Source organism: Cervus elaphus, chromosome 15 (genome assembly GCF_910594005.1).
Source record: "Cervus elaphus chromosome 15, mCerEla1.1, whole genome shotgun sequence".
Lineage (NCBI taxonomy): Eukaryota > Metazoa > Chordata > Mammalia > Artiodactyla > Cervidae > Cervus > Cervus elaphus.
Window position 1 is genome coordinate 26,766,923 of NC_057829.1, and position 10,889 is coordinate 26,777,811.

Genomic DNA, 10,889 nt, shown 5'->3' on the forward strand with positions numbered 1-10,889 from the left:
CAAGTCAAATGAAGCTTCCTGGTTCAACTGTGTGAATCACTGTATGTTCATTAACTCATTTCTTGTCTTTGCATCTGACATTAACTTCATTCAGGCTGCCTGGTAATATTTAAATATTTTTCTACTTAATTCCCAGAGACAATAGGAGCTTAGGGTGTTCTGGTCCCCTTTCCCCTTAGTAGTCTGAACACTGTCTTGTACAAAGTAGGTGCTTTAAATGTCTATTGATTCCAATTTGGATTGGCTTGTGAAAAAGAAGATTCTAGAGCCTGAGGCCAAGTGAAACAACAGTTTTATTTTAGGCATAAAAGTGCATGAGTTTTTGTCACATAGGGTAAAGATGGCCCTAGGGTCCTAGCTTCTAACATAAGACTATGTTTATCTTAGACACAGCTTTTATCACAGCTTTTTGGGAAGTAAATTAGAAAAGGAATAAGACACAGCTTGGAAATAAAGTCATTTTTTCTGGAGAGTTGTAATGAAAGAAGAGCTTATTCAAATCAGTGTACACATCACAAAGCCTCAAGGAAGATGAAAGTGATGTGGGGTAAAACCGGTCTAAGTTACTGGTCTTAGCAGTGATGTTGGCCTCTCCTTCCAACAGCAAGGACTTGCCCCTAAATGGAGGCAGCAGGGTCGACTTGGCAGTTTTGACTATAGTAGCATCTTGGTGCTCCCCCAGTTTCCTCTCTGGATCCCCAGTTCAGTGCCCCCACCCTTCCCCGGAAGAACTGAGAGAAGGGCAGGGTCTATGTCATGGACACTGCTACTTGCTCGATGAAGCTGGCCAGGTTTATGTCCCGTTCTGAAAGGCCCGCACACTCGTGAGTGCTCAGGGTGATGTGGACCTGAAACAAAACCAGAGATTCCAGGCCAGCTGATTCCACCAGCAGAACCTGCGAGCAGGAGGGAATCACCAGCTCCTGGGCTCAAGCATACTATGAAGAGTAACTAGGCACTCAAGAGTAACTGGCTCTCCCCGGGGCTGCCTTCTTGACCAGTCCTTAACAGGGCAAGCTGTCTTCTAGTCCATCTCCATAAACAGTGGCGACTACAGCACAGGATAAAAAAGAAAGATCCAAATATCAAGAGCAACCTAAAAGCTAAAGACAAGACTCCAGACAATTTCAACTCCTAAACACTGTCCATTTATAGATTGTCTCTTCCAACCTTAATGTTTTTAGAAAGAGTCCAGCATAGCGCTTGGCGCATGGCAGGCATTTAATGACTGTTTCCGTTCATTTAGCAGACAGGCTGACCTTTCTGGTATGCCTGGGTATTCTTAGTTCAAGATTATTGCTTTTTCATTCTTCCATATCTCAAGAAAAATTTCAGCCCTTGAGAGCTATTAACAATGAATATGCCTGGTTCCCACAGCTTTTCCTTCCTTGGGATTTGCCTCCTTAATGTCTACTTTAACCACACATTATCTCACTAGTGTTCTAGTTTGCATTTGTTTTTTAATCTGCAGTGAGACTGAATATTTTCCAGGGGCTGTTTATGTCGATTCTAGGAAGGAGATGAAAGGAACAGGAGCTGATACTATGTCAGTGAGGAGGGCCCATAGGGAAGTCCAAGGGAGAGGCCTTCAGAGTGAGCTGGAGTTCCAGGCATGCATCACTCACCTTGTTATACACATTGAACCATTCGGGATGGTGGTCCAATTTCTCAGCCTGCAGGGCCACTCTTGTCATGAAGCCAAAAGCCTGTTTAATGAAGTGAGACCCAGGTTAGTATTCTGAGAGAAAGGACGGCTGGACTCCCTTTTATGGTCAGTGTGAGGCCCAGAAGGAAGAGGATGGCCTCGATCCCTATAAGGTGACCTTTCTAGGTTTAAGCATTCCTCCTTGTACCCTGCCACTAGTTCTGAGGCTGGAGTTTGAGGTGGCCCTTCTGCAGTAGAAAGTCATATCACCAGGACCACTAAGAAGGTGGAAATCCCAAAGAGGTTTTGCATCTTGGCCAATCTTTAGGTTATCTACTAAAATGTCTTCAAATAGTCACCTGTTTCCCACTTGAACTGTCTCCTTTTCTAAGGAGACTAAGGACTGTTTCTAAAAGTTCCAGGCATGGAGACCTCCCTGGTGGCTAAAGAATCTGCTTACAATGCAGGGGACTCAGGTTCGATTCCTGGGTCAGGAAAATCCCCTGGAGAAGGGCATGGTAACCCAGTCAGTATTCCTGCCTGCAGAATTCCACGGACAGAGGAGACCGGCAGGCTATAGTACATGGGGTCGCAGAGTCAGACACGACTGAGCGACTAACAGACACAAAACAGAGACAGCCCAGGACCTATCTCCAACTAAACTGGATGAAGACAGCTAAACCGGATTAGCACAGCATCTTGAGAGTCTTGGCTAACAGGACTCTAAGGGAGGGAACACGTTCTGGAGTGTGACCCCGTCAGCCCTGGTCTCAGGAACTGTGTCCCACCCCAGTGCCATACCCGATTGAAGTCTTTGAAATGGAACTGCTTGAAGATGGCATCCCGGCCTTCCAGCTCGTTCCACCCCACGGCCCGCAGGTTTGGCAGCAGCTGGTCCCTTTCCTCAGCACTCAGCCTGTGTGCTTTGCCAGCCTAGGAGAGGGAAAACACAGAAGCTCAAGGGCACTTTTTTTTTTTTTCTTTAAACAGGACAAAAAAAGAGGGCCCTGGACCTTCAGGGAAATTTAGCCAGCTTCCACAGGTGGCTGTGGTGACACAGTCAAAGGGCAGCTCGTCTAACACAACAGCCTGGGAGGAGGGGCCTGGCTCGGGCACTGATAGGTTCTTAGAGAACAGACAGTCCTGAGGTGTAATGCCAATCACCGGGGCAGAGGAACGTTCCTCCCTGCGCCTGTCCTCAGAGCGTTCAGAGGGCACCCCTCCATTTACATATCAGGTCTCATTCATGAGAGAATAAATCAAAGCAAATCAAGCCCCTACTGTTACCGTGTACTGAAGAGGAAACTGAGGCCTGGAGAAGGGAAATGATCGCCCTCCACTCTCCCCAGTCAGTGAAAGCACAGGAATCATTCTCAAGATGGGTCCACATCCCTGGGGACTGCAAAGGAACTAGCACTTAAAACATGTTCCAGGAGACTCAGCCATTGGCACTACCTCCCAGTGGGTACCCCACCTCATTCCTACACAGCCTCTGGTTCCCCGCTGCCAGGCCTATGTTTATTTCCACCTTCTTTTCTATTCTGTCAGCTTGAGCCAGAGCTCAGGCCCAAAGCAGAAGTAACTTGGCCAAGGGCAAATGGCCAGTGCAGTGCCTCAGCCTATTTTCCTATTGTGCAAAATGTCCCCGGGGCAGCCCAAACTAGCACCACTCAGGCCATGAGTGGAACCTTCTCTTAGAAAACAGAAGAAAGGAAAGGTGAGTTCTCCAGCCTCTTAAAAAGATCCAGGTGGCGGAACTTAAGGGATCCTAGAATTTAGGCCTGTGAAGTAGAACTACCCAAAGATGGACACTGTTGAGTAAATTAAAAGTGAGTTAGTTAGGTCTGGGAAAAGAATATGAGGGAGGTTAATTCAGTTTTGATAAGGCAGCCTGCAAACTGGAAGCCAGGTGGCCTGGGGGTACTCATTTCTCCTGGCTTGATGGGTATAAAGTCTAAGAACTGCCACTTTAGGAATCAGCAAGGGGAGCCAGGAGACACGTAACTCCATTGCTATTAAGGGGATATTATCTGCATTTTTAAAAGGGGACTTCCTGGGGCAAGCAGGTCTATGACAGACCTTCAGGTGTGGATTCGAATTGAAAAATCATTGCAGGGTTCTGGTAATTCAACAGTTTTCTCCCTCCTGAAAAGCGTGGGCCCTCTCTGGACAGATCTGGATGGATCCGTCTCCTCTTCTAGGCTCTGGAAGATCAGCAAGGACAGTTGAGATCTGCATCACCATTCAACCCAGTCTCTCTTCCAGAACCTGGCCCCGTCTCAGTGGCTGATAAGCCTGGCCTATGTATCCAGGCAACCAGATGACCAGATGGCAGCTAAGGCATCAGAAGCTACCACCTAGTACACTGACTCTGAAAGAGTGCATGGGTACTAGCGGGCTCCTAGGAGGCTCCCCTTTCTCTTTAGAGTCTTCTGGAATCCCCCACATCTCACAGCCTGGGGCTGAACTGACAAACCGCTCTGAGATCTGGGCTCAGAGAGGCAGCAGGGGCAGTGTTTGCTTAGTAAATCCCAAGTCAGGCCTGGACTTGGCCTGGGCCTCTGGGGGTGTGCAGAGGGGTTACTGATTACCCACGGCCTGCAGCCTCAGTGTACCTCTCAATCAGCTCACCTACCACCTCCCCTATGTTCAAGCCAAGGTCTTCAAAGTGCCCTCCCAGGTGTCACCACAGTCCCACCTGCTCCTAATGCTTTGGAGCCTAACGTTTTTGCTGTTTAGTAAAGGTCTGGGTCTAGAAGCTTCCCTTCTTGCTGCCCTGCAGGTTCACCTTCATCTCTATAGCTGAGCACAGGGCCTGACGCCCTCCTCCCAGAAAGCTCAGCCTGGAGGGCGTGTGACCCTGAGCAATCACGTCCCCACTGCTGGGCACAGGCCTCAAACTAGGCGCCAGAGGGTGGCCCTGAGGTCCGGGCTCGGCAGAGGGGGCTCAGTTAGACCCCGTGCCCAGAAGTGCAAGCGAAAAGGGCAGCAAAGCGGCAGGCAGAGGCACACGGGAAATTCAGCCGGCCTTCCTCTGTACACCCCCACAGGCATCGGTCTCCCCGCCACTGCACCCCGCCAGCCCCCAATATACGACAGGGCCGCGCCACCAAGGGGGCTAGGTCTGCGGGGCCACTATGCCGCCACGCCCCATCCCCGTCTCACCGCCCCACTCCCTGCCCGAGGCACCGGGGCCCTGAGCGGGCTCTGGCCTGGGCTCCCTCCTGGCTGTCACGGAACCTGCCACCGCCCGCCTCTCGGCCTCAGTGTCCCCGGCAGCACCGCTGCGGGTAGGGCGGAGGCGGGACCGAGACCCCGACTCTCCCAGCCCGGCGCGCGGCTGCTTCGCTAAGGCCTGGGAGGGAGGCTCCCCCGCACTCCTAGCGCGGTCCTCTGGCCTGGGCGCGGGCCCCGGGCCCTCCTCCTTCCCTCCCGCGCGTCCCCTCCTAACCCGCAGCCCGGACGGTGGCAGCGCGTGAGCCCCCTTACCATGCCGGACGCGGAGGCGGGCAGCAGCAGCAGGTGGCAGGGAGCCCCCTACCGCGACGCCGGGCGCTCTGGGAAGGCGTCGGGCGGGGCCACGCTCGGGCCGCCCCGAGGCGGGAGCGCGGCCGAGAAGGAGCCGCCCACCGGTAATCATTAACCACAGCTGAGGTTCCCTTCCAGCACTTTCCACGCAGGCAACGTTACAGGGAGCTGCGGGCGTTAAGGACCCGGGCTCCAAACACTGACTTCAGTATTTGCATCGCGCGGTGCCGCTTCCTACTATGTGACTCTGGGCGCGAGATTACTTTTTCTTTCCTACAAACACCTCATTGAGAAATTGACCCCCACAATAAGCTGCGCATATTTCAAGAGTACACTTCGATGCGTTTTGACGTAGTATGCATCTGTGCAACCATGCATCACCACGTAGTATGCATCACCGCGATGAAGATCATGAACATAGCCATAACCCCTAGAATGCCTCCTCCTAGATCAAATAACCCCTGACCTGTTTCCCTATAGATAAGATTGCATTTTCTATGTGAATGCTATGTGAATGGACATAACTTTCCATTCTTTATATCTGCCTTCTTTCACTCAGCATAATTACTTTGAGGTTCACCTATGCTTTTGCATATATCAATAGTTTCTTTTTATGGCTGAGTAGAAGTTATTTAATAGTGTTATACTGTGTTGGAAATATTACAGTTTGTTGGACATTTGGGAAATGCTACAATTTGTCGGACGTTTGGGTTGTTTCCAGTTTTTTACTATTAGAGGTAAAGCTGCTGTAAACTTTTGCATGCATATATGCTCTCGTTTTTCTTTCATATGCAGGGGTATATGCTTGTAACTTGTTAGGAAAACTATCAAACTGCTTTTCAAAGTGGTCAGATTATTTTACATCCCCATCAGTAGTGTCTGAGACTTCAAGTTCCTCTGCACTTTCCCAGGTGCACAAAAATTTGCTGTGTCAGTCTTTTTAATTTTAGCCATTCTAATTGGTATGCAGTGGTATCTCACTGTGGTTTTGCGTTTCCTTAATGACTAATGATGTTAAATACCTTTTTGATAGGGACAGAGTAAAGGGATAGAGTAGGTGATTAAATAGTTAATCCCACAAAGGGATTGTAAGTAGAAAAAAGTATAGGAGACCCCTGTAAGTTAATGATTACTCAGGAGAGCAGGTTTGCTTAACCACAAAACCAAGTAGGCTTACTTAGCAGCAAAACCATGCAACAGAAGCATGAGATATGCCCCCAAACAATGAAACAATGGTGGCTTGAGACCCACATCCTGCCCAGGGAACTCAGTAAGTTAATGATCCCTAGACATGCTCTCTGCACAGATTTAAAAAAAAAAAACAAAAAAACACACCAATCATTTGTGAACCTAACTTAACCATGAAGGGACAAGAAAACTCCCTACCCAACCTGGAGGAGGACCTGATGATGGAAGCATGATGTCTACTCAAGAAAGACAAGTTCTTCTTCTCCTTCCGTCTTTTCCTTTGATTATAAAACTGTAGCACACTAACTTCTGGGGAATGGCATCCTCTCGCCCACTTGCTTGTAAGCCTCACATTATTTATTCTGATAAATCACTTCTTATCTGTCACTTTGCCTCTCACTGAGTTCTTTCTGTGCCGAGACATGAAGAACTGTGTTACAGGAGATCTTTGGAACCCCCAGAAACAAGACCAAATGGTTTCATTTTCATGTGTTTATTTGCCAATGACCCATCTTTGGTGAATTGCCTGTTCAAATTGCCTGTCCAGTAACTACAACAACAAAAGCAGCAAAAATCGAGTTTGTTTTTGTATTGGGTTTTGAGAATTCTTCATTCTGCATACAAGCCCTTTATCAAATATTTTTGATTTGCATATATTTTGTTTGCATTCTCACAATGCTTTTCAAAGAGCAAATGTTAATTTTGACAAAATCCAATTTATCAAATGTTTCTTTTCTGGGTTGGTATTTTGATGTTGTAACTAAGAAATCTTTGTCTAATCCAAGGTCACAAAGACTTTTCTCCTATTTTTCTTCCATATTTTATAGTCTCGGTTTTCATTTTTTTTAGAATTTATAGTTTTTTTTTTTTAAGTTGGTTGTCAGGACTTTATATCTCAACATTGTTAGTTTTAGATACTGCAAATATCTCCTCCCATTCAGCCATTTGTACACTAACTTTTTCCACGATGTTCTTTGTTGGCAGAAATCCTATGTTTTGGTGTAATGAGATTTATATTTTTTCCTCTACTTATACCTTTATGCTTTTGAAGATTTACTTGACAAATCACTGTCACAAAAATATTGTCCCTTTTCCTTCTGTTAATTTTATAGTTAGATAAATTTAAGACCAAAGTATGAAAGATCCCTTTTTGTATGCAGTTAAGCAAGATGCTATTTTTAGTCACTAAGTTGTGTCTAACTCTTTGTGACTCCATGGACTGTAACCCACCAAGTCCCCTGTCCATGGGATTTCCCAGGCAAGAATGCTGGAATGGGTTGCCATTTCCTTTCTGGGATCTTTCTGACCCAGGGATCGAACCTGCATCTCCTGCTTGGCAGGTGGATTCTTTACCACTGACCCAGCTAGTCTACAAAGATGGCCCTCCAGCGAAACTTGACTCCCAGATTCTTGCCTTATGACTTTTGATCATCAACCACTAGTCACAGAAGTGAGACTTGTCGGCTGCCTGGTCCTTCCAGCAGACACCTGACTGCAATCATATGGGAGACCCCAAGCAAGAACACTGACCAACAAAAAACCAGGCAACTCAGAGAAAAGTAGGACATTTTTAAGCCACCAAATTTTGAGGTCATTTGTTAGGCAGCAATAGATAACAGGACAAATAGATTCCTGAATAAAAATTGGTCCCTGAAAGTGGAGTGTTAAGACCAACTTCAAACAGGTAGCATCAGCTTGGGAACACTGGTGGGTAGAAGATGGAAGAGAGGTTTCAAAGACAGAATTTAGACTTCCTAGGGTGTAGTCAGCCGGAAAGAGTGTTGCTCCCACACTAAGGATGAGAAAGGCCTGGAGATGATACAAAGTCATCACTTTTCTTCAGCATGCTGGGGAGTTGAGGTCACAGGGCAACCATGGGAAGCAGGATGCACAGAGGGGTTCAACCGTGCCAGGCATGAGGAGGGAGGGGTAAGACACACAGTCTCCATAAAAGTGGGTAAGAAGAAATATAAAATGTTAACATGTTGTTGGAAGCCAGTTGTGTGCTGGCATGCAATCTTGAACAGCTGGGGCCCTGAGACACAGGGAGAGTTTGCATACATGAACAGCTTTTATTTATGGACCTCCACTGAGTGCTCAGAAAAGAGTGGGGGAAGGGCAAGAGATGGGAGTAGATATCCCCCGCCCCTGCCCACCCTCCCTCCTCCCCAGATGAGCAGCGGATAGGCTGCTGCTGTGGGAAAAGTGCCAAAGTGCAGTCTTTTCCAGACCCTTGTCTTAAAGGAGCAAAAGCCGTTAAATCACTAGCAGAAGGCCAACAAATCCTGTCACTCCTGGGACCCAGATAAAGATGCATTGTTGGCTTCATTTCCTGTAGGAGGGAAAAAAAAAAACCTCTCTGCCCTTGGGGAGGGGCAAGAAACAGTTTTGGGCTACAGGATCCTATGCTAGTACCACCAGAGGTCAGCTACCTCTGGGGAGAAGCAGGAAACTCACACACAAGTGCAGCCACAGACGTGTCAGTCTGGCCGCCACAGGAGCAGGGGTGGGGCAGGGATGGGCAGGAACACTGAGAAAGCTCCAGCATCCAAGGCAACAGAGAGCCCAGCCCCTACCATGAACCTGGGTCTAGTAGTGTACCACCGGGAGAAGGGCAAGAATGTGGGGGGTATGTGGAGAGACACCTTCTTCCTGTGAGATCATTAGGGACATGCCAGTTGGTACCACAGTGAAATCCCACTAAGCGCCTCTTAGAACTAGGAAAAAAAAGTTGTTGTTCAGTCCCTCAGTCGTGTCTGACTCTTTGTGACCCCAAGGACTGCAGCACACCAGGCTTCCCTGTCCTTCACCATCTCCCGGAGCTTGCTCAGACTCATGTCCATCGAGTCAGTGATGCCATCCAACCATCTCATCCTCCATTGTCCCCTTCCCCTCCTGCCTTCAGTCTTTCCCAGCATCAGGGTCAGCTCTTCCCATCAGGTGGCCAAAGTATTGGAGCTTCAGCTTCAGCACAAGTTCTTCCAATGAATATTCAGGACTGATTTCCTTTAGGACTGACTGGTTTGATCTCTTGCTGTCCAAGAGACTCAAGAGTCTTTTCCAGCACCACAGTTCTATGGCATCAATTCTTCACTGCTCAGCCTTTTTTATTGTCCAGCTCTCACATCCATACACGACTATTGGAAAAAACACAGCTTTGACTTTTGTAGACAAAGTAATGTCTTCGGACTTTTGTAGGCAAAGTAATGTCCCTGCTTTTCAATATGCTGCCTAGGTTGGGCATTGCTTTTCTTCCAAGGAGCAAGCGTCTTTTAATTTCATGGCTGCTGTCACTGTCCACAGTGATTTTGGAGCCCAAGAAAATAAAGTCTGTCACTGTTTCCATTGTTTCCCCATCTATTTGCCGTGAAGTGATGGGACTGGATGCCATGATCTTCATTTTTTGAATGTTGAGTTTTAAGCCAGCTTTCTCCCTCTCTTCCTTAACCTTCATCAAGAAAAGGATGCCACCTGATAATCCCATGTGCTGACAAAAATGTGAGGTCACTGAAACTCTCATGTGTTGCTGGTGAATAAACAAAATGGTTCAGCCCTTTGGAAAACAATTTCACAGTTTCTTATGAGGTTAAACATAAACTTTTAAGTCAGCAATCCCATGCCAAGAAAAATGAAAACAGGTCCACACACACACACACACACACACACACACACACACACACACAAAACCCCTATATGCAAATGTGTAGAGCAGCTCTGTTTGGAAACAATCCAAATGCCCATCAACAGATGAATGAGTAAACAAATATGGTCCATTCATACATTGGAATACTACTCAGCAATATAAAGGAACAAACTGCCAACCCATGCAACAACATGCATGACTCTCAAAAGCATGCTAAGTGACAGAAGCCACACTGAAAATTAAAAAAAAAAAAAGAAAAATAAATGATCTGCTTACAAATATCACACATCCGGTGATTGAAAGAAATTTACAGAGATTAGATGCTGTTTTTGTACACACAGGGCCTTGTTTCTCTTCCATTACCCACAGTGTCTCTGCTAGGGGCTGTGGGATGCATTCCTATCGCCACTTCTGGCCCTGTCTTTACATCACCTCACAATGCTGGGTGCGTCCGCAGAGCAGGTGATGGAGGTATTTTGTGAAGGAATTTCTATTAGCAATAGTTATTGTTTATCCTCTTGAGAAATAAAGTGAAAATAAAGTACTAAAAAGGCAGTAAAGACAAGCATTTGTTAGGACTGAAACATGCCTTTCTGCCTCACTCTCTACCTGAGGACATTCTCTGCATGTAGAAGGCACTCTGTTCGCAAAGTGAGAGACATTGATACACCCACCCCCCAACAACAAATGAGGGTGGGGCTCAGCGTGTGAATATCCGGATGCTTGCCCCGTTCTAGTGTAAGCAGCCTCTGGGGTCCCCAGCGCTATCAGTCCCTATGCCCTTGGGGCTGCCCTGGTCACTGCCTGCCACACACGTTCCTGACTTTCTTCCCTCTCCACTAACCTGCCTGCTGGCTCCTTTTTTTCTTAATTCAAGATTATCCT

General features: G+C 47.3%; 1 protein-coding gene across 1 annotated transcript; it reads right to left on the reverse strand.

Annotated features, from left to right (window-relative positions):
* Positions 1-275: 275 nt before the first annotated feature.
* On the reverse strand, positions 276-5,286 carry PCBD1 (pterin-4 alpha-carbinolamine dehydratase 1). The gene is made up of 4 exons (XM_043926776.1): positions 5,135-5,286; positions 2,447-2,578; positions 1,626-1,706; positions 276-848 (listed from the first exon to the last, which is right to left on the reverse strand). Exons 1-4 carry the CDS (start codon positions 5,135-5,137, stop codon positions 750-752), a joined length of 315 nt encoding a protein of 104 aa, XP_043782711.1. The 5' UTR covers positions 5,138-5,286; the 3' UTR covers positions 276-749.
* Between the last annotated feature and the right edge of the window lie 5,603 nt (positions 5,287-10,889).

Bases quoted from the DNA above. Each gene is read 5' to 3' on its own strand.
- PCBD1 (XM_043926776.1), bottom strand. The intron at 1,707-2,446 runs GTATGGCACTGG...TTCATTAAACAG, and splicing joins ATTTCAAAGACTTCAATCGG to GCTTTTGGCTTCATGACAAG. The intron at 849-1,625 runs GTGAGTGATGCA...GTTTTGTTTCAG, and splicing joins GGTTCAATGTGTATAACAAG to GTCCACATCACCCTGAGCAC.